The sequence below is a fragment of the Hylaeus anthracinus genome, unplaced genomic scaffold, assembly GCF_026225885.1.
Source record: "Hylaeus anthracinus isolate JK02 unplaced genomic scaffold, UHH_iyHylAnth1.0_haploid 11978, whole genome shotgun sequence".
NCBI lineage: Eukaryota > Metazoa > Arthropoda > Insecta > Hymenoptera > Colletidae > Hylaeus > Hylaeus anthracinus.
Genome location: NW_026534326.1, coordinates 254,419 through 274,663, shown reverse-complemented (window position 1 = coordinate 274,663; position 20,245 = coordinate 254,419). Strand labels below are relative to the sequence as shown.

Here is a 20,245-nt window from a genome sequence, read left to right as displayed (position 1 = left end):
TCATTACTCTAAGATATATTATTTTATGTTCACAGAAGTATTGAAGTCAATTTCTATAATCCTTTACTCTTATATACTTTTTACAAATGGGGTACTTACATAATAATCATCTAGTAACGAGCATAATTTACATTCTTTCAACAATATTCCTTATCAATGTATATACAAATATAAAAAAAAACTATATTACAAAAATAAATCACTTATCGATGAAAATGAATAAACCTACAAGAATTTCTTGTATCAAGCCAACAATACTTGTCAATTTGCTATATTACTATGCTATACTTTGTTTGCTGCGCTGTATTAGGCGGTGTAGTCGTAGGGTAAATATGAACAGGCAAGTCCCAGATCATTGTTTCGACGTCCAAGGTCAAAGGTCCTTGCCAGCTGGTAGTATTTTCATTAGGCATTTCTATCAGCTTGGAAGTCGTGACAAACTCGAAATGCAATCTCCATTTCAACGTCATCAGATCAGTGGTGAAATCAGGAGTTACGTGTAGGGGTATGGGTAGCACCAAATGGGAGTATTTCAAACCCATGCACATTTCGTGATGTTTATTGTAGCTGACTAATGTTGGAGCCGAGGCCTTCCCTCGTCTGTAGTCCTCTGAAATATGTTCCCCTGATTGCAATGCCACCGAAACTTGGGCGCACGAAACGGTGGCATTCGAGAAATCAAAAGTCCCAACTATGTCTTCCCCGAGTTTGTAAGAATTCTTGAAGAGACAAAAACGTACAACCCGTCCGCGTCCATTTGTAATGTTGTAGAAATTTGGACTGCGCCTGGCTGTTAAGTTCTGAAAACATTTAAAGCCAAATTAATATTATTGGTCTGATGTTTATTTTATGTTATGTTTGGATTATGGTTTTTATTTCAGATTTAACTAGCCTGGAGTGTTTGTAAGGCGACGTCTAACGGTGTGTCTCTATGTTGCGTTTCCATGAATGGATTATTGGGACTTAAATCGACGCTGTCGTTGCAGATGGTTATTTCGGGCAATTCTGTCGGAATGATATTAAAGTTACATGTATAGTATGAAAAATGATAGGTAAATAACTCACCGCTTAAAGAAAGCACTCTGAATGGAACTCTGAGTAGCTTGATAGCAGTATTTACTCGTTGGGTTCCAACTGTAATTTTATAAGAATACTTTATCGCATGTCCTCTGTAAGACGGAGGCGCGTCGCTTGGAATTACTTCCCGATAAATATCTGCAAACCAAAAATGTATAGATTTTTTACAAAAAAGAACCTTTGAGGATCACATTTGCAGACTCACATGTTTTACTTTCGCCAGGGGATAATCTCAAATCGCAAAACAATATTTTAGGCTTTGTATTCAACACAACATGGCCGTTATCCTGCTGCCATGGTGCAAACGTTGTATCTATAAAATACAATATTAATTGTAGTAAATGATATACTCGATAATTAACGAATAACACTACTAATAAAAAAAAATAAAAAAGCGTTAATTATTACTTCGACATACTGAATGACCTTACTTGCATTAATAGCTGCCAGTCGAGCAGTGGTGTTCAATTTTTCTGCCAACACAAGTTTGAGGTTCGTGGAACATTGACAATGAACTTGCGCGCTTGCCCATGCGAGGCTTTCGAAAATATCGCTGAAATTAAGCTTGAATTGTACTAGGATACACGAGGATATGCTACTTTATATAATATAAATCAATTATGTATATACCTGTGACTTTGAGATATTTGATGTATTGGATTTGGTGGGTTACTGAATGTAACCAAACATTCTATAACCTCTCCTGAGAAGTATACAGGGCCCCTAACCAATTTTGCAGTTATTTCAATCATATTTTTGTTAAAACTACAAAAAATTGATTACATGAGTCAGACAAGAGATTAGGGTAGATCGAGAGAGTGCCGCCATCTTATGACAGAACGCCCAAGTTTATAGTGGGGATATTATAGAGTATTTTCGCTACGCATCCGCAGTCAAATTCAGAATCTGTACTCGAAGAACGCTCGAGTTTCGTTTCTATAAAAGTACCCTACACATAACCACCGACATTTTAATTGGTCTCAATCGTAAGGTTGCTGATAGTTGCTGAGGATCGAAGCACGTTGAAAACTCTATTATAAATTATTATTATTTGAAAAATGATTTCGCAACACGTCAGGCGTTTTGTAACCAGCGCTGTAAGGAGGAGCGGTCATGGTCCAGAAGGTTTTCCTGGTGCTGTAAGTGAAACAATACTGATCCTCTTGCATAACTACGCATCGAACACTTCTGTTTCGTGAAATAATTCATTAAAATTGAAACGTTAACAGGGGTCGTCTAAATTCTTTTTAAAGTTTAACGTTTACAGTTCTTTTAAAGTTTGAAGATAAATAACGAAATTCATTCTTGCAGAATCTTCCTTTCAGCATTAACAACAGATACAAGTTGACTGCATTATTTACTGTATTCTTTGGAAGTGGACTTGCATTACCCTACTTGATCCTTCGTCATCAATTGTTGAAGTAAATCATGTAAGTACTTACTGTAAATTTTTCATTAATATATTAGATATGATTAATTTAGATCTACATTTATTTCAATTGTTGCATTTCAGGTATTACATTGTTAACATTAGTAAATTACCATTGATGTAAGAAAAATAACATGATGTATTTATAATAAAATTATGTTAAAGAGACTAAGAAGCTTATTAAAGTTTATATACCACTGGCACTACTATAGCTCTAGTACCTCGGAGTTGCTAAACCTGTACTGTAGCTATATCCTTTGATGCGTGTCAAGCCACTGATTGGTCAGGGTTTTTTGTTAATATTTCACAATATCATCCCCTGAACCACCCCTTTCAAGGATCTCCAACATTTTTGGGACACCCTGTATATAATTGAAGGTGCCAGTAGTCTAAAGACAGTTTTCAGCATGGTTCAGTATCATAGTAAGTTTAAAAAACACTTATGGTCATACATTTTTCTTTTATGTAGGTATCTATAGTATAAAGGTAAATGAAAAAAGTGTATTTCACTTATGACTTTTTTTATTTATATATATTCACACGCACATGCACTTTCTCACACACACACACACACACACACATTTACATACTCCTTCAGTCAGTCGAACCACTCGCTCGTTCACTCCCAGACTCGCTCTCCAACTCACTCAATTCCCTTTCGCACAATGCCGTGTTTATTATTTGCATTAATAAAATTTGATTGCGCCGTTTTAACTGGCGCATCCTTTCGACCACAGACAGTCCAAACGCCTGTATGTGATCTCTCTTCTGGATATTCCTTATGATCTCCATAACTTCTTCGATGACTGCATTGTCGGAAGTTGTTCTACCATTGCTTCTTATCCTGGTGGAGGTTTTTTTATGTAGGGGTGGTGTAGACGTATCCCTGTCCGTTGAAGCAACGACTTCGGGTTCTGCTTCTACTTCTCCGTCCGCTTCCGCATCCGTTTCCGCTTCCGCATCCGCATCAGCTTCCACTTCCCCCTCATTTTGGTCTTTGTTCTGTGTGTGCTGAAAAACGAAATTGTTGATAACTTACTGTACCTGGCATGATACGCGTTTCGAAGACATTTGGAAGGAATTCATAGACTATTTTATTCAAGAAGGTTGCCTTTTGGGAAGAAAATAATAGTAAAGACACTTACAGTAGTAGCTGAACAGAAGTCTGTCATTGGAGTGGTTCTGTTGTTTAAAAATTCCATACTCTTAAAAGCAAACCAACTGCTTTTGTAAACATCATTGGTACCTATGGCATAAACATACATAAATTATTAAGTAGAAATGATAAAAATATTGTATATTAAAATACCACAAATAGTAAATGACACATACATAGGCCATTGCATATCAAAGGATGAAAATTTTGAAAAATACTTTGGGGTACACGTTTAAGAACATTCCTAGCAAATGGCACTAATCTTCTATTTTGATTAATATACTTTTAACATTCAATCATACTTTTTTATTAAAAGCTTACAGTAGGATTAGATGTTAACTTGGTGATATAGGCATGTTGGATAACATGCACCAGGAAATTAGTTTGCGAACCAACTGAGATAGTATTTTCGTAAGATGTTTTACCATTTTGTTGTTATTTAAAAATGTATTGTTCATCTACGAACGCCATCTACGAACATGTGTTTACAACATATTCAAATTTCAGCAATCTACGAAAACTTCCTCGAAAAACTGTCCGATTTCGCGAGAAATAATCCATATACAAACTTATCCACGAGTATTAAATTGTACTTGCCTCTTCCTTTCGATTTCTTCATCTTCCTTTTTTCCCGTCTGAACGACGCTAGCAGCGATGTCATTTTCGCTTTACACACCTCAACTGGAACTTCCAGTGTCTGTGTAACTTTGGACCATCCGTCCAATTTCAAATTCTTCAAATGGTACCGGTGCGACAGAGGATTCCATAATTCTTCCCGCTCTTTATACAGCTCAATTAGTTCGAGAGTTTTCTCCTCGGTCCACGCGTGTTTAGACCTTCGATTTACGCTTGCCATTTTGGACTATCTTCGCTCGCTACTCGTATACTTTTAAGCTGGGGTCCCACTGTTGTAATGCTTGCCGCGAACGCGTTCGGTGTCCACTTGAAAACGTCAACCCTTCGCGCAGGGGAATCTTTAGGACCCGCACCATCATGGACAAGGGGTACGGTACCTTCCGTCCCGCAGTGTGTCGTCTATTGTGGACAATTTTCGGACAAAAACCCCCGATACGTTTTTTCGCCGAGAGCGGCAGTGCATCGGTTCACGAACGAGAGACCGAGGTCACCGTGTCTAGTCCTCCTCGTATCCTTCATCGCTTTCAACTTGTCAAAACAAACCCGAGCTCGGAAGCGACAGAGATGGACACACTGGACGTGAAGCCAGAAAATACTGTATTGGTTTCGGCCAATGAATAAAACTACTCAAAACACACTCATCATCGTCGATAAGAAGAACTAACTGTTAACTCGATGATACTCGATGTTATTCATTTGATTGTCTTTTGTGAAACATAATTCAATTTTGTTTGCCTTTCAAATATTTAAACACACTTTCTGTCAATCCATTAAGCAAGAGAGATCGTTTAAAATAAATACCAGAAATTGTTATTCAATCAAAACTTTTAGTCTACATTAAAATATAATATGGGTAAACCCTCCCCATGTTCGGTCACTTATTGGCGCCATCTAGAGGTAGCAGTAACAAGTCGTTACAAGTCGACTTGTACGCTCGGTAAAGTACAAATATTTGATTTCCTCCGATGAAAGACAGAGGGTTTCGGTAAGGTAGGACTCTGATCCGCCAAAAACCTCGCTCACGGAGCCGCTCCCTGAGCGGTGGCCTTTACTTATGCACTCATTGCATAATAAAATTACTGACAACAATTCAAATTTATAGTACACAAGAACGTCGTTTCTGCAAGAATGCTTTGCGTGCATTACATCATTCGACTCGTGTCACCCCGTGACAACTCTGACCCCTGCCAATGATATCCTCGTTCAATTATCTAACGAGATATTATCCGTGAGTACAACACGCCACCAATCGAGTAATGCGGTATCAATATTACATGTAGACGTGATTCATGCTCTTCTCCCCTTTTGATTCACGAGCCAAGGGAGAATCGATCGCTTTTCCTCCGCAGGCTATTCCACGCCGTTTCATTCGTTCCAATTCGTTCCTGACATGTGAGAATCGGCCTTCGACCGGAGACTTCAAGTGTCGTTTTCGCGGTGCCGTTGTTTGCTCGTCTCGTGTCACCATGAATTACATGAATTGACGCTCAACGGCTCGAGTCGATCGCTCAAAGAGGAGAGCACGTGTGCTTGAATACGATCTCTCCGTGTGCACAGCTCTAACCTTTCGTTGCATTTACTTCAGGAGGAAAGAACCTCGATGAAGTGAAACACGCCGAATCTCAGACGCACCCCAGCGACGTTTCTTACAGCGGTTAAGGCGCATCCTAAGATTCACCATGTATCAGAAGCTGGGCCTCGAGGTCGAGTACCTCACGGAACAGCATCTCACCGGTTTCGAGAGTTACAGAGTAAGTCCTAGTTTTTTCAAAGATTATGTGTTGCACCAAGGTTACACATTACCAATTATCCAATCTAATAGCTTCCCATGTACAGCTTCAATGAACTTTGTGAGATAGATTCGTAATCATTTCATTTATTCGTAAGGGTGCAAAGGCTTGTATGCAACTGTAACACCTTCTGTACCAGTGTTACATGTTAAGTGTAATGCATATGCACATCAATGCGCACTGTAGGATTAATTAGTTCCTATGTTCAAGGACCAAACTGTTTTGAACTATCAAATTACCTTTACCAATGCTCCTACATGAAACTAATTTGAATATTTGTTTTCAGTATAGCTCCATAGATACAAGCCCTCTCAGCGTGTACATCATGCATCCATTTTGGAACAAAGTAGTCCAGGTATGTTTCTCAAAAGTATTTTTTAATTATCTATACTTTTTCCATTCATTTTAATTTTTTTTCAGTACTGTCCAAAATGGGTCGCCCCTAACCTGTTAACTTTCTCTGGATTCCTCTTCACTGTCCTGAACTTCATAATGTTCGCCAGTTACGATTATTATCTGTACGCATCCAGCGACGATAAACCACAATATCCTCCCATACCGCGATGGGTTTTCGCTCTGGGAGCATTCAACGTTTTCATGGCGTACACTTTGGGTAAGCAAAAAAAATTTGAAAAGTATACTCCACGATTTTCGTTAATTTAACTAAACTTCTATCTGATAATTCTCTCCTTTAGATGGCATCGATGGAAAGCAAGCGAGACGTACGCAAACGTCTGGTCCCTTGGGAGAATTGTTTGACCACGGCCTGGATAGTTGGACGACGATACTCATTGCAGTTTGCATGTTCTCTGTATTTGGCAGAACAGACCACAGCGTATCTCCGCTGAGGATGTATTTCATACTCTGGAGTGTCTTTATTAATTTCTATTTAACTCATTGGGAAAAGTATAACACCGGGGTATTATTCCTTCCTTGGGGATACGATTTGTCTATGGTGGTAAGTGTTTGGTACAGTTACCGCTACGTTTTTATATAATTATAATGTTATCGATTATTTTCATGACTCGTAAAATTATTTCAAATTTCTAGGGTACTATTATAGTGTTTCTTATATCGAGTGTAGGAGGACACAAGACTTGGAAATTCATGCTACCTGGTCAGATATCGGTAGGAGTGATGTTCGAGCTGATTCTCTACATCACCGCGATCGTGGCCAGTTTGCCCGTGGTTCTTTGGAATATATACACGTTGGTGCAATTAAATCCAAGTATTTTACATCTCGTACGATTTCTTACTAATAAATTCGTTTGATTTTCAGGTCGTATAGGGACAAGACTGGCAAAATGCGAACGTTTTCAGATGCCATCAGACCTCTCTTGCCTTTGGCTATACTTTTCACAGTCTCCACGATTTGGGTAGTGCATTCGCCTAGCAATATCGTGGAGAAAGATCCGCGGATTGTTTTCTTGACCGTTGGAACGATCTTCTCGAACATATGCGTAAGATACACAAATATATATATAGTTAAATTGCGGATCTTTATGCAAAATAAAATCTTTGCAAACGTACCTGCAAAAATTATAGTATGAATTTTCGTAATACGTAAAAATCCGCAGTCTATACACAATTAATTCTTTACGTGAGAGGTTCTGTTAACTGTAGATTAATTTTATGATACATTTGTAGTGTCGGTTGATCGTGTCGCAAATGAGCAACACGAGATGCGAGCTGTTGTCGTGGATATTGCTGCCCGTGGGAGTCGCAGCAGCTTTCTCGTTTATCTTGCCTAGCGTAGATCTGGTGTTTACGTACATCGTCGCAATCGTAGCGTTGCTGGCGCATATTCATTATGGCACTTGTGTGGTAAGACCACCCATATTCGATACGTTTCTTTAAGAATAGCTTCCTCGAGTTGCTAGTGCATTTTGCTACCAGCTATTTCTACGATACAGTGATGATGGTTAAACATTGAACTCTTTGGGTATCCACAATCACTATAGCGACTTATATCCGCTAATAAAGTGATTTTCTCGTGGTTTCAGGTGCGTCAGATGTGTCGTCACTTCCGTATCTACACATTCCGTATCAAGGATCGTTCCGATTGACTACTTGCCGACGATACGTGTTAAAAACGAAGAACAGATCATCGAGTCGGAGATAGTTACGAACCAACGAGTACAGAGCAGACAGAAGGAAGACGTGAAATGGTGGTTCGACGTGAAATTATCGTTGACAATGAATTATAGCAACAGGACTTAAAGGAAGCTTCCAAGTACGGGACAATGGATCGAACTAGTTAATTCGCTTGCATACAATCATCGCTGATCACATATCCAAGAAAGAAGTACCTGTTAAGTGATCTTATTTAACCGTTCGAAATCATTTAAATCTCATATTGCTGTGATACGTAGTCGCAGAAGTTACGCTTGTTTTTTGTACTTTGAGTAAGTTAATGCTTTAGGTGCTAAGACTCGAACGTTCGTCGCGCCCAAAGAATTAACGAGCGTTTAGGGCAATCGTAAAACAGAACAGTCATTAACTTCTTTGTTGTCTTTTTGTGTTCTGTTCGTATACTCTGACTGTGGGTAGGAGCATTTTCGTTCTTCGTTTTTAACATGTATCGTCTGTGGTTTTAATCGCTATGCTTGCTCGATTTCCTTCGTAGAAATCATCGGAATTCGCGTGTACGCGTCGCAAGAAATCTCGGATCACCGAGATCTACGGGTTTCTGCGCCGCATTCACGCCGAGTCGACTTAGAGTAATGAACTTTGATACGGATTAATGGAGGAAGAGTACGTCGGTGTGATCGGGTACACGCAAGAGATATTATTTATTTTGTGTAAGAATGCATGTGTGTTATTTTGCGTTTAACGGAGACCTAGCGTCGATCTTTATCATCGATACAACAACGACAGCATCAAATTGTAGTAACAGATTTCGAAAGTCAGTAACTTACGAAGTAGGCAAAGTTAGGATTGTCAATTCAGTGGAAAGTGATGGAAATTTGCGTTTCTATCGTGATATGTTATTGAACGAATGGCCAAAAACTGATAGTTCAGCGAGAAAAGTATTCCATGTATATAATATATATATATATATATTTTTTTCTTTGGAAACATGGGATGCGCGTTATTGTATACTCAGAATTATTGTACAGATGCTAGATCTTCAACGTGGGAAGACATTTTATTCGAATGATTACCTGCGCAACATGTTTTTACAACTAAAGAATGCTGTCCCACCTTTCGTAAGTTACTTTATCAATTTCGCAGAGCTGATGTTTCTTTTGTATCGAAAGCATATTATTCATGACAATAGTAGGTAATATACGATACGTAGATGGTAACTATTATTTAAATTATTTTTTAAATTCTTACGGACTATTTATTGACTGAACTTGATGGTTTGCGAGAGACCAGAAAACATCAGGCCAAATGTTACCAAAATGCGTTTATGTAAATGTATATCTAGTAGCTAGTATCTGCACATTAAATACTACATAGCCGTTAAAGCGTCCCACGTTGGAAGAATAAAAGTTGGAATCTTTTCGTTAAGATTCTAGTGAAATTCAGTTTTAAGTTTAATTGTTACGATAACGTAAGTCAATGTAGAATAAATTAAACGATGTAAACATGCATTTTCATAGATTTTTAGCGATTACACGTATAAAAGTTCTGCGTTACAAAAGTCTATAAATTTATTATTCGTATATTCGATAGTTCGCTAGTCCATTTTACATTATTGATTCGTGTAACAGTACAACAATTGAATGTTCATAGAATTAATTCGGTTTATTAACTAAATTTTTTGTAAAGTTTAGTACGTGTACATATACGTAACCTTGTGAAAATGTGTAGTTCACGCGTAGCGATTTTCAGTATCGAAATTTGTCAATGATTTAAACATTTACACCATATCCGTGCAAATAGCATTTAGCGATTCCTATGTAATCCGTTCTAACTAAATTGCTGTGTAACTTTATTCTTTAAATATGTAATTTCGTTCCGATGTAATTATGCCTCAATTTACTGTGTATAACTTTTATCAGTGGTAAATGTAATCATACTACTTTCCAAGCATTTATTTCTGCCAAAGATATTAAAAAGACTTTGTGTAAACCAAGTCTTCATCTACATTCCATTTATTCATTTTCAATCCTAGACATAACTTATTCCTAATTGTACTCCCTTGATTATACTTCTAGCCATAGACAGTACTGAAAATGTAGTACAAGACCTTATGCACACAAATTTGTTGATTTTGATAATATTTGTATTGCAAGAAATCCTTCGTTTGCAAAAACTAGATTGTTAAACTTACTGCAACTGCTTTTAAAGTTATTTTTTACTCCTGCAAAATCAAACACAAACTATACACTGGTTGGATATGTCCAAGGAAAAAGATGTAGGAGATGTATTACAACTTGTTCATCGACTTCAGGTATTCTGCTTTTACTTTACTTCTGTCTTCTGGCAATGGAAGATGTGGAGTGATACCATGTAATTTACGATCGACCTTCACCTTGTTCTGAAACATCAATAAAATGTGTATGCTTCCTATCTAATATAATGCATTATATATTACCCAAAAGATTTTGCAATTCTTGTAATTTTCAAAATATAGAACACACTTCTTGTGCACGTAATAGTTCTTTTCGAGACAGTCTAGGCTTAAATAATGTTCCTGAAATCAGAATTACATATGAATTTAATAGAAATTCCTATAACATCATTGACAAAGTTTTGAGGTTAGGTAACAGGTACAACGATTAATTTAATAAATCCTCCATTTATGGATAACCATCGAATTAAGAATGATATTTTTAATTGTATTCAATACATAATCGATGTTTCATCCGTAATTTATAGATGAACGAAAACTAACCTTAAAAAGTAAGCCGTTAAATCTATACCTTTAGACATGGATTATCCATTTCTTGAATTTTTCTTTGCAATTCTTTCTCTTCCTTACGCTTGTTTGCTCGTTCAGAAGGACTTAAATTATTCATTATACTTTTATATTTCATCAAATTTGATGATTATCTAACTTAGCAGAGGATAGCCTAAATGTATAATAACAATTGGTGCGAAAATATTATCAGATACTTTGGAATTGGAGAATAACTGAAAATGTAAACAAAAAAAAAACTGTTTCTCGAATTCCAATTCTCCTACACTTGAAATTGAATTTTGATACACAATGCGTAATTAATAACTTGTTAATAATAAATACTAATTAATAAGTAATTAATAAACTGCGGATCTTTATACAAAATAAAATGCTTGCAAACAAAGATAAATACAAAGATTGAACTTGAATAGGAATTTTGCTCTGCAAATATTATAAAATGAATTTCCTCTAAATGCATAAAGGTCAGTAGTAATTAAATTACAAGTATATATTTCGTCATGGTATATTTACACATCGTTACAAAAGTTGAATTCGGTAACGCATACAATCTTACAAAGAAAGTTTTACGACGATACTCTCGTGTAGTTTATTTAAAAAATATTCGACTACCCACAGAAGTATCTAAATATCGTCTCTGGTTAATGATTTATACATTCTATATCGTCTCGCGTTCGAATAATATTCGTTTAATTCCATCAGTCGCTTTTAGAAAAGATTACACGATTCCAACGATGAATAAAGTACTAAATTACTAAATTTGCATCGTTTGGAAGGTGTCAAACCATCACACTGATTTCAAACAATGGGAACATATTAATTACGTTAAACTTTTTACATTAACGTTCTAACTACGCGAGAAAATAATGCGAACAATAATTAAATGCCTGTAGATTCGCGACAACGTTTCTCTTCTACGGTTCGTGGTTTGTGCACGCGTAATAAACTGTTTCTACAGCAAACGTCCCGAACATTCTATTATTTATATTAATCGTACGGGATTTTTTAAATAGAAAAGGGGAACATGGAATCGTAACAACGTGACTGCAAGGGCCAGAACGCTATACTGGCGGAAATGCAATGCACTATAAACGTTACACGCTTGCATCTGGAATGTAACAGTTTCAAACTTATTTTCGTTTTAATACAAATGGTAGAATTCACGTATTTGAAGTAAATAAAATATCTTACCTGCTTTTCGTCGATCGCTATTTCCTCATTTCCATTTCTACTTTACGTGTTTTCAAAGTTCTGTTGTACCTTTTGCCATTTAGCTACCATACTGGACACCTCCTTATGCTTCTTGCTGATACCAACTCTCGTCTGAAATTATAATGCAATGTAATCAAAGTTTTTGTAATTTATGATCTCACGTATTAATAATAAATAGCTATTCCTCCAATCGTTTCCTCTGATCAAGTTCTTCAAATGTTACCTTTTTCCTCTTCTTCTCCTTCGTCGTAGGCTCAACAAGATCTTGCTCCGCGTCTACGCTAGTTTCCTCTATAGGCAAGGAAGACGGTTCCATTACCAAGATGTCTTGTCTCTGAGCTGGTTTCTCTGGCCCACTGCTCTCTATGCGAGCTATGTCACTGTAAAACGAGTCCAGGGCGGATACCAGAGATTCCTTGGCTGTTTTCACAGGTGGTTTCTCGATTACCTTGTGATTCGTGTACAAGGGTGTGTAATCTGGTATCAGTTGAATCGCTGGTTGCACGCCATGCTTGTGTGGAAGTACTAAGGCCGCTGTCTGTGTACCCAATGTATATAATACAAAATGTATACAATATTTCCATCAGGATGAGAGTAGAGAGTCGATGGAATGAGTTAGAGGGGAGGAAAGAGAGGAAGGATGAGTTTTCTTTTTCGATGTACCCCAAGGTTCTTATGTAAAAAATTACAAGGAATAAGCTATTTAATATTCCCATCAGGTCTGATTTTTTTTATATGATTGCGAGTTCAAGGATTAATGAAACTGTCCCATCTGGAAACTCACAGAGTGTAAGTGTTGATGGTAAGCAGGATACTGAAGATAATGTTCTTGGACTAGGGCTGCAGGATGACCTAAAATAGGAACTGTTGGATCCCTCGCGGTGGCTTCGTACAGTGCCCCGCCCTGTGGTTGCACAGCGCTGTACAGAATCCTCTTCAGAGCAGTTGCAGGTAACTCGTAAGGCGCCTCGGTTAGGTCTACGCCTGGTGGCAAGGGTTCCACGTTTGTTACGTTGGTTACGTTGGTTACATTCGCAAGATTTGTTGTTTGGGGTGACAACGAAGCTGAAGAATGAATAGGTATGGAAGGATTCTCCAGTTGGTTCATCTCTGCTATCACTGGCCCCTCTGCGAGACAGGATAACCTCAGTTGAATATATAATTCTACTAAAAGCAATGATTTATAATAAGGAAAACCAAAGGAAGACCTTCTCCCAGACGTTGTTTCTTGCTGTTCAATATATCATTGCTGTTGTCTCGTTTCCTCCTGTCCTTCTTCAAATCATTGGCGTATATTCTTGGCGGTGGTGGTGGGCTTGGGTTTGAGATCTGTGGCGGAGGAGGAGCTTCTACGTCGCAATTCCGCAGAACCATAGCGTCTTCCACTGGTTCGCTGCTCTCCTGTGACTTCTTTGGCTTTGACTTCAGTCCTTCGTCCTCTTCTGCTGCTGCAAAGAGAGCCCGCATTAATAAAAAAAAACTTAAGATACAGAGATAGAGACTTGTATTCTCAGAACTTTCTTGGTGTCTCAATTGATCGTACCAGGAATAACCATTTCTTCCTGGTCTATCGGCGGAGGCGTTGAGCAAATCTCCATTTCTTCAGCGCCACCGGCGATGCCAGTGTCCGGATAGGTCCACTGCGTTATTCCAGTGGTAGTGTTCTGGTAATAATATCGCTTATGCGACCTGGAAAAAATCCCACGGAGGAATGTAGCGCGCAGAGGAGGACGAGGGACTTACTTGCATGTTTACACTGACAGACAAACTTTCGAGGGACGTTTCTCCGTGAAAAGAACGTCCTCCCGAGTTCTGAAGCAACTTATTAGCTAGGAAACAATCAGTTAATACTCCTACCTGCGACTCGGCGTTGCCATTAACTCAGGGAGGCCCTTTTATTACAAAAGGATTAAGTGTTACTTAGCGGTTACATAGAAGGCGCTCTCTTCCGCAACACGAACATCGAGTTTACGTCGACAACGTCTCCGTTACGCTAACGAAATTAAGCGAATTGATTATGAATGTTCTAGGGATGATTCCTCTTCGTTTTCATTATTACTACTTTCTTTTTTAAGACACGATAAGGACGAGGAAACAGAACGACTCGAATTCATCATACTTTGTACAATTATTCGTAAATACATTCGACAACAAATTAAACGTCAAAAGATAGGTCATTGACAAAATGAAATGCTAAGATATGAACTTAAATATTTATAAAAAAAAAAAAAAAAAAAAAAAAGAAAGACACGTGAAACATATATCGTAGCTCTACGCTTTTTAACGAAATGACTTCTTCCAAGTCCAGGTTCCACAACTCAAATTGCTTCCTTAGGTTTTCATTCCTCTTCTTATATAATCTTCTTCACAATCTCCAAGTGTCTCTTCGAATAATTAGTGCACCACTTGTGAGATTTAATTCCATTTTTAACATTCCTCCAAATAAATTTTCAAGTATGAATTTTAGCTCTTTGCAACAATTCTAGTATACGTTTTCCACTGGTAACATTTTTATGCCTTCTCGTAGAACACTGAAACGAGTTTTCATGCCTCCTGACCTTTGAGTTTTGCTTCGATTCTCAAGGTATTTAGGAGCATTCGCTAATAGTTGATTAGTCTTCCTACTTTGAATCGTGAAATGGTGTCTTAATGTTTGTTGAATCTTCCATATTCTCTTCGTTCATATTTTTACGCGTTATCTGGATCCACTCCGAACACAGACCTATCTGTAGTGACTTAATATGAGGCAAACAACGCGGTAGTTCCACGCAAACAAACTCTATATTTTAATTAATAAACCTATCAATTTTAAAAAGACTTTTGTTTTACTATGAAATTAATAAAATCAAATTGGTTAAGTCCGTGAAAAGTCGAACATTTGGCTGATTTTAATTTCAAAATGGTGTAAAATAAAAGTTATTCGCGTTAGAAATGATACGAAGACTTGCAACGAGTCTTTGATATTAAATGCAGCTTTAATAATTAATTCAGATAAAAAAGACCTAGATTATCGCTTATCGACACCTTCTAAGCTTCTCGCTGTAATGCTACGTGCAAAGATTACATGATTGAAGACTCGTAGAATAGTGATGTGTATAACATACCACGATGTTTTGTATGGAACGATTCATGTTTATTCGTACGAAATAATACACAAATTTTAGATGGTATACTATACCTATCCCACTGACAAAGCCATCCAGGTGGTGCAGCATCTTGTTCCAAGCGTTCCAGTTCGTGACTGGTGTCAGTCAACCATCTAGACAAGTAACTTTTTTCTAAGCAACCTCCTTCCCACGCAACAAACAATGTCTGAAATGATGGAAAGCAGAGTAGAAAATTGTTGAATTACAAAGAAGATCTATTTATTTACCTGTAACTGTATCAACATCATTTGAACAGGGGACACAGTTGGCTTTCCCTCGGACAGAAACTTTAGTTTCTCGAGTACGATCTGCGACAGTTGGTTCACTTCTACTTCGTCTTCCTTCGAATCAGCAGGTGGCTCCGATGGCGTGTTCGTTAGCTCCTCGATGTTGCTCGACTCTTCCCTCGAATCGACATTCTCCGTCGTATCTTCCTGTGTATTCTGTTCTTCCTGACAGTTGACGCGCGATTCGTCATCACGCTCTGTGTTGTCGCACGAATTTGCTTCCTCCTGCTGGTCCTCCACCTCCAGTGTTTTCGTCTCGCTATCGTCGTTCACCTTAGCCTTCGTCAAGGGAACTGAAAAGCAAAGGTTTCGATACAACTATTCATGATACATATTAACAAATACCAGCATTCTTACCATCAAACGCGATTCGTTTCTTTCGTTGGAAACATTTGCTACGGCCATGTAAATTTTCCAGAAACTTGTTTAATTTGTCCTCTGGCTTCACGCTTGGTTCTTCTCCGCAGTCTACTCCTTCTGAAGCACTCTCGTTGTCCTGCTGTTGGACTATCTTCCTTTCAACGTTGCTATCGCTATCGTTACTGTCCATCGCTTGACCATCATCAAGGATACTGTGCTTGTTCTGGATGTTCCTCCGCGAAAGAGATGCAGTTTCAGTGTTAACATCGGTTTGAGGAATTGGAAACAAAGCCTTCCTCTCTTGTTTGACTTCCGACTCTTCCTCGACATCGGAGTCCTCGTCGTAGCCAGGCACCAAGGAGATGCGGAAGTCCAAATCGGAGTTAACGTTGTGTTTATTACTGCATTTCTTCGCTCGATTATCGCAACTAGCTTTACTCGTGTACTCATCAGACTCTTGGGTTTTTAAGTACTTTGCCTCTTCTATCGATTTAGAATTTAACGATGCTTCTATCTTTGTGCCTTCCACGGTATCCTTGTCGTCGTAGTCCTTGTCTGAGCTTTGGGAAGCTGTTGGCAGTTGTAGCTGTGTCGCAGGCGCCGCTGGAGAATATGTTTCAACGTTTTTTGGTTTCGTCATCGAACTGACATTTGTCGATTCGGTTGCAGACGCTGAAGGTACTCGATTTTTCGAATGATTCTCGTCTATGGTATCCGAATCGCTTTCGTCGCTTCCATACGACGTTATCATTTCTATTTTTCTATAAAGATAAGCATTTATATTTGTCAAGAATGGTAACATTGCATCAAAGGCAATTGTATTAAGAGAACTTTAATGTTTTTATCGGCATACCCATCGTCGGACTCATTATCAGACGCGTTTGCGATGTCTTGATCGGCCTGATGTTCGCGTTTCTGAGTGGTTTCGTTGCAAATGTATCTGTTACGATTTCGAACCACTACTTCCCTTGGTATCATGCCTTCTGGGATGTTTTCATGAGATTGTTGATCTAGAAAAATTATCTACAATTCACTAGGGAACTTGATTCATCGAGAAACCAATAAATTTTGGAAATACAATTACATGCTGCAGATGAAAAATCAACCCAGTGCGGTTCTTGCATGGGAAGTGGTTTCACGACAGAGTTTGATTTAACGTTGTTCTTTAAATAGCGTAATTCCTCTGGTATCTCCCATGTTACCTCATTGGTTTCGATGTGCCAATAATAAGGATAACCTGAAGATTCATCTATACACTCTCGCCACACTACAATTAAAATATGTTAATAGAATTTTTTAATATTGTAGACAAATTACAAATAGCACAGCATTTGTTACTTACTCATTGCTTGTTGATTCATATGAGGGGAGGAGTGGGTATTCGAATTTGGAGTTAAGGTAGAATTACTACAATCGTTTGGAAGTGGTTGCTTGGGGGCAATAAGTTGAATTTCCTGCAAATTATGCGAATACATATATTTTATAAAGAAATTACAAAGTACAGCTACTTATAAGTAAATTCATGTGTACACAAAATTGACTTACCTTAAGGAAATTGTTGACTTGATCATCCAACTTACAAACATCCTTCTTAGCATCTTCGTTGTCGCTATCCGAATTGTAGTGACAAAGTAAATTAGCCAAAGGATTTGCAGGCACATGTTGCCCAGAGTAATCACTGGTTACTTGCTTTCTTTTATCTAGAAGATGAGAAGAAACAAATACGTAGTTACTACAGCCAATGGTACGCAATCACTAAACTATTATACATTAACAATAAGTATTATATTAAAATGTATGTCTTTACTTTGTACATGCTCCCCGTGAGAACCAGTTTGCGCTTGATTAAGTTCTAAGACAGGTCTCCTTTGACGTCGCTTCATAATAAAACATAAGTTTAGTTGTGTATGCTACACAAAATAGATATATCTAAAAAAAAAAAGAAGAAAGAAAGGACAATGTTAATATAGCGGTCGTAAAAAATTGTTCGACGCGACAAAGTAAATTTATGGTTGACTCCATACGTACGCTTAACGCGAAAATATATTTTCGTATGATTAATGTACAGAATCCGTTCATAACCTCCAACTATTACGAAGCTGCAAGTTCGATCAGTTCCAACATCGAAGACACAATTAAAATTTGAATGGTACGAAAATTATTCAACGAGAACAGTATAAAAATATAACATTTAAACTTGATTGTATTTCCTAAAAAGACTTTTAAAAAAATTGAGGTTATACAAAATTTCGGCAAAGAGTCATATCATATCATAGAATACATTTGCAAAGGCGAATGGCTTCATTGATATGTATACGCATCTGACTGCGCATGCGCTCTGGAAGATTTCAGAGAGCTCATTACGATGCTTTATAATTCATACAGATGGTAAATTTGACATGATAATTAATATACTGTAGTGTAAAAAAGGAAAGACTTTTGGTAATGATGCGTTTTTAATGAATAAAGAATAATTTATTAAAAGGTGGCGGTGGCGGCATCTAGCGGCGACAGTTGGAACTAACTTCATTACAAGTTTGGGCGTTTTGCCGCCGATGGCGCCACTAGGCCACCAAGTGTGGGGGACGCACTTATCATCGTGGATAAAAAGATTTATGAAGACCGTTGATAAAGAAGAACTAACTGTTAACTCGATGATACTCGATATTATTCATTTGATTGTCTTTTGTGAAACATAATTTAATTTTGTTTGCCTTTCAAATATTTAAACACACTTTCTGTCAATCCATTAAGCAAGAGAGATCGTTTAAAATAAATACCAGAAATTGTTATTCAATCAAAACTTTTATTTAGTCTACATTAAAATATAATATGGGTAAACCTTCCCCATACAAGGCCAATATATATATTTATATGTTTATATTAAATAATTAATGTTATACGAATTAAAAATTGATTATATTTATTACAATTTAATGATGGCCATGTAAGGGAATTCCATTAAATACAGTATCGTAAGATTTTAATGATAATGTCGTATTTACAGTGAAAATAAAATTACAAAAATATTTAGAATTATCTAGCAATAAATAACAATGTGATGTTTGTAAAGTATCTATTATACTCTGTAAATTTAAAATAAACAGACTTAGGAAGACAAGTATTTCCTGCCGTATAATTGCGCTTTTTTCTCAAAGCCAACAGATTTAATAGGTGTGTTTAATTTGTAGAATGGATTCATGGAATACTATAAAAAAGACAAAAATACAATTACTATATAAGAAGAATAAAATTTGAAGAAGTTTGGAATATTCAAGCTTCAAAAACTTGATATCAATTGCAAACTAAGAAAATCAAAACACAAAGTGCAAACTGTTACTACATTTCTCACCTTTATATATGTTTCGTACATTTCATTGAAAAAATTCTTTATCCCATCCTCATTTTTGCTGTCGTGTACCATGACAAATCTAATGTGAGTCGCAGTGACAAAAGCACTGACAAACCACTGGTTAAACTTGTCCACGACTTTCAAATACATGTTTGTTGTTTTCCATGTATGTTCATCCACAAGATCTAATGCAGCGTGTGCAATGAATTGGTTCAAATGCGTGTAATCTTCCTTCTGTTAAAATAAAATAAACTTGGTTAATATACATAAATATTAAAAGCACGTTTGAAATATGAAATTGTAACATAACCTTCGAGTCCTTTCCAGAATTATTGAATTCTATTTCGAATAAAGGATTGTCGGCGTGACCAACAATTGCAAAATAGTAATTAGCAGTCATGGTGTTGGTCAATTTTCATTCCATTCGATTCTTTGTTGAACAAGCTTAATGCTTTCGACAAATTTCGAAGAAATCGCTCTGCTTTGCTTAGAGGTTTTTAGAAGTCACTTTAATTACCGACAAAATAAAAAAAGAACAAATTGAAAGATTTTCGGAGTTCCTTTAACGTGGTCGTTAACACTGAATATTCCATTAGTTTTAATTACTTTTAATGATAGATTTATTACTACAGTTTGAGAAGCACTACAAAAGATTAATCTAATAGGTAATTGTAAATAGTACACATGTACATAGATAATTGCATTCTAAATCATTAGAGCTCTCTAGGGGAAAAATTATTCGTCATTAAAAGTGTTACGATTGTAATAAATGATCGAAGAAAATGAATAAATATCATTTTATTTAAAAATAACTAACAATTCTATCCCCCAATTGCAATGGACCTTTAATTACAGTCAAAGCAATGAACACATGTTCAATTTACGCTACAATTACATCAATTAGATCGTCACAAATGCAAATTGAAGTTT

The 20,245-nt window shown here is 37.0% G+C and overlaps 9 protein-coding genes across 16 annotated transcripts in view; 4 read left to right on the top strand and 5 right to left on the bottom strand.

Annotated features, from left to right (window-relative positions):
* The window catches only part of LOC128896731 (myb-like protein X), a 75,894-nt gene that overhangs the window by 426 nt on the left and 55,223 nt on the right, over positions 1-20,245 (top strand). The window lies entirely within an intron of this gene.
* LOC128896744 (uncharacterized) overlaps positions 1-20,245 on the top strand; it is a 52,869-nt gene that overhangs the window by 6,235 nt on the left and 26,389 nt on the right. The gene's annotated exons all lie outside the window — the stretch shown is intronic.
* Positions 47-1,861, bottom strand: LOC128896737 (RAB6A-GEF complex partner protein 2). 2 transcript variants are annotated; one of them, XM_054160180.1, is made up of 6 exons: positions 1,708-1,861; positions 1,509-1,630; positions 1,283-1,390; positions 1,066-1,215; positions 893-1,005; positions 47-800 (listed from the first exon to the last, which is right to left on the bottom strand). In XM_054160180.1, exons 1-6 carry the CDS (start codon positions 1,827-1,829, stop codon positions 270-272), a joined length of 1,146 nt encoding a protein of 381 aa, XP_054016155.1. In that variant the 5' UTR covers positions 1,830-1,861; the 3' UTR covers positions 47-269. The 2 variants fall into 2 exon arrangements, with proteins under 2 accessions (XP_054016155.1, XP_054016154.1); XM_054160179.1 differs by having other exon boundaries at positions 893-1,215.
* On the top strand, positions 1,986-2,674 carry LOC128896748 (cytochrome c oxidase subunit 7C, mitochondrial-like). The gene is made up of 3 exons (XM_054160201.1): positions 1,986-2,216; positions 2,389-2,507; positions 2,591-2,674. Exons 1-2 carry the CDS (start codon positions 2,136-2,138, stop codon positions 2,500-2,502), a joined length of 195 nt encoding a protein of 64 aa, XP_054016176.1. The 5' UTR covers positions 1,986-2,135; the 3' UTR covers positions 2,503-2,507; positions 2,591-2,674.
* Positions 2,807-4,871, bottom strand: LOC128896743 (uncharacterized). Its single transcript, XM_054160195.1, has 3 exons — positions 4,260-4,871; positions 3,652-3,752; positions 2,807-3,517 (listed from the first exon to the last, which is right to left on the bottom strand). The coding sequence occupies exons 1-3, from the start codon at positions 4,516-4,518 to the stop codon at positions 3,101-3,103; spliced, it is 777 nt and encodes a 258-aa protein (XP_054016170.1). The 5' UTR covers positions 4,519-4,871; the 3' UTR covers positions 2,807-3,100.
* On the top strand, positions 5,325-10,170 carry LOC128896738 (ethanolaminephosphotransferase 1-like). Of its 3 annotated transcripts, none has more exons than XM_054160182.1 (9): positions 5,325-5,526; positions 5,884-6,049; positions 6,375-6,443; positions 6,509-6,701; positions 6,784-7,046; positions 7,139-7,296; positions 7,368-7,548; positions 7,736-7,912; positions 8,092-10,170. In XM_054160182.1, exons 2-9 carry the CDS (start codon positions 5,978-5,980, stop codon positions 8,152-8,154), a joined length of 1,176 nt encoding a protein of 391 aa, XP_054016157.1. In that variant the 5' UTR covers positions 5,325-5,526; positions 5,884-5,977; the 3' UTR covers positions 8,155-10,170. The 3 variants fall into 3 exon arrangements, with proteins under 3 accessions (XP_054016157.1, XP_054016156.1, XP_054016158.1); XM_054160181.1 differs by having other exon boundaries at positions 5,648-6,049; XM_054160183.1 differs by lacking the exon at positions 5,325-5,526 and having other exon boundaries at positions 5,553-6,049; positions 6,380-6,443.
* On the bottom strand, positions 9,344-11,258 carry LOC128896746 (coiled-coil-helix-coiled-coil-helix domain-containing protein 7). The gene is made up of 3 exons (XM_054160200.1): positions 10,963-11,258; positions 10,635-10,733; positions 9,344-10,577 (listed from the first exon to the last, which is right to left on the bottom strand). The coding sequence occupies exons 1-3, from the start codon at positions 11,074-11,076 to the stop codon at positions 10,467-10,469; spliced, it is 324 nt and encodes a 107-aa protein (XP_054016175.1). The 5' UTR covers positions 11,077-11,258; the 3' UTR covers positions 9,344-10,466.
* Positions 11,448-18,264, bottom strand: LOC128896730 (formin-binding protein 4-like). Of its 3 annotated transcripts, none has more exons than XM_054160164.1 (15): positions 17,992-18,264; positions 17,771-17,892; positions 17,509-17,663; positions 17,306-17,417; positions 17,048-17,230; positions 16,817-16,973; positions 15,961-16,724; positions 15,544-15,896; positions 15,349-15,482; positions 13,714-13,859; positions 13,379-13,615; positions 12,955-13,298; positions 12,394-12,708; positions 12,150-12,281; positions 11,448-12,066 (listed from the first exon to the last, which is right to left on the bottom strand). In XM_054160164.1, exons 2-14 carry the CDS (start codon positions 17,844-17,846, stop codon positions 12,192-12,194), a joined length of 3,066 nt encoding a protein of 1,021 aa, XP_054016139.1. In that variant the 5' UTR covers positions 17,847-17,892; positions 17,992-18,264; the 3' UTR covers positions 11,448-12,066; positions 12,150-12,191. The 3 variants fall into 3 exon arrangements, with proteins under 3 accessions (XP_054016139.1, XP_054016140.1, XP_054016138.1); XM_054160165.1 differs by having other exon boundaries at positions 13,379-13,612; XM_054160163.1 differs by having other exon boundaries at positions 13,379-13,618; positions 17,992-18,263.
* On the bottom strand, positions 19,007-20,153 carry LOC128896745 (probable trafficking protein particle complex subunit 2). The gene is made up of 3 exons (XM_054160199.1): positions 19,626-20,153; positions 19,316-19,549; positions 19,007-19,171 (listed from the first exon to the last, which is right to left on the bottom strand). Exons 1-3 carry the CDS (start codon positions 19,713-19,715, stop codon positions 19,073-19,075), a joined length of 423 nt encoding a protein of 140 aa, XP_054016174.1. The 5' UTR covers positions 19,716-20,153; the 3' UTR covers positions 19,007-19,072.

What these genes read in the sequence shown, in the direction of transcription:
- LOC128896737 (XM_054160179.1), bottom strand. Translation starts at nt 1,829, where the DNA reads ATGATTGAAATAACTGCAAAATTGGTTAGGGGCCCTGTATACTTCTCA. An exon ending in CAAATATCTCAAAGTCACAG is followed by an intron (nt 1,631 to 1,707) that starts GTATATACATAA and finishes GCTTAATTTCAG; the next exon opens with CGATATTTTCGAAAGCCTCG. An exon ending in TCGCCTTACAAACACTCCAG is followed by an intron (nt 801 to 892) that starts GCTAGTTAAATC and finishes AAATGTTTTCAG; the next exon opens with AACTTAACAGCCAGGCGCAG.
- LOC128896748 (XM_054160201.1), top strand. Translation starts at nt 2,136, where the DNA reads ATGATTTCGCAACACGTCAGGCGTTTTGTAACCAGCGCTGTAAGGAGG. An exon ending in CAGAAGGTTTTCCTGGTGCT is followed by an intron (nt 2,217 to 2,388) that starts GTAAGTGAAACA and finishes TCATTCTTGCAG; the next exon opens with AATCTTCCTTTCAGCATTAA.
- LOC128896743 (XM_054160195.1), bottom strand. Translation starts at nt 4,518, where the DNA reads ATGGCAAGCGTAAATCGAAGGTCTAAACACGCGTGGACCGAGGAGAAA. An exon ending in GAAGAAATCGAAAGGAAGAG is followed by an intron (nt 3,753 to 4,259) that starts GCAAGTACAATT and finishes TTTATGCCATAG; the next exon opens with GTACCAATGATGTTTACAAA. An exon ending in ACTTCTGTTCAGCTACTACT is followed by an intron (nt 3,518 to 3,651) that starts GTAAGTGTCTTT and finishes TTCGTTTTTCAG; the next exon opens with CACACACAGAACAAAGACCA.
- LOC128896738 (XM_054160182.1), top strand. Translation starts at nt 5,978, where the DNA reads ATGTATCAGAAGCTGGGCCTCGAGGTCGAGTACCTCACGGAACAGCAT. An exon ending in TTTGGAACAAAGTAGTCCAG is followed by an intron (nt 6,444 to 6,508) that starts GTATGTTTCTCA and finishes ATTTTTTTTCAG; the next exon opens with TACTGTCCAAAATGGGTCGC. An exon ending in TTCATTATGGCACTTGTGTG is followed by an intron (nt 7,913 to 8,091) that starts GTAAGACCACCC and finishes TCGTGGTTTCAG; the next exon opens with GTGCGTCAGATGTGTCGTCA.
- LOC128896746 (XM_054160200.1), bottom strand. Translation starts at nt 11,076, where the DNA reads ATGAAATATAAAAGTATAATGAATAATTTAAGTCCTTCTGAACGAGCA. An exon ending in TGGATAATCCATGTCTAAAG is followed by an intron (nt 10,734 to 10,962) that starts GTATAGATTTAA and finishes TTCTGATTTCAG; the next exon opens with GAACATTATTTAAGCCTAGA. An exon ending in AGAATTGCAAAATCTTTTGG is followed by an intron (nt 10,578 to 10,634) that starts GTAATATATAAT and finishes TTGATGTTTCAG; the next exon opens with AACAAGGTGAAGGTCGATCG.
- LOC128896730 (XM_054160163.1), bottom strand. Translation starts at nt 17,846, where the DNA reads ATGAAGCGACGTCAAAGGAGACCTGTCTTAGAACTTAATCAAGCGCAA. An exon ending in TATGAATCAACAAGCAATGA is followed by an intron (nt 17,231 to 17,305) that starts GTAAGTAACAAA and finishes TTTTAATTGTAG; the next exon opens with TGTGGCGAGAGTGTATAGAT. An exon ending in GAAACAACGTCTGGGAGAAG is followed by an intron (nt 13,299 to 13,378) that starts GTCTTCCTTTGG and finishes CCTGTCTCGCAG; the next exon opens with AGGGGCCAGTGATAGCAGAG.
- LOC128896745 (XM_054160199.1), bottom strand. Translation starts at nt 19,715, where the DNA reads ATGACTGCTAATTACTATTTTGCAATTGTTGGTCACGCCGACAATCCT. An exon ending in ATTCTGGAAAGGACTCGAAG is followed by an intron (nt 19,550 to 19,625) that starts GTTATGTTACAA and finishes TTATTTTAACAG; the next exon opens with AAGGAAGATTACACGCATTT. An exon ending in TGTACGAAACATATATAAAG is followed by an intron (nt 19,172 to 19,315) that starts GTGAGAAATGTA and finishes TCTTTTTTATAG; the next exon opens with TATTCCATGAATCCATTCTA.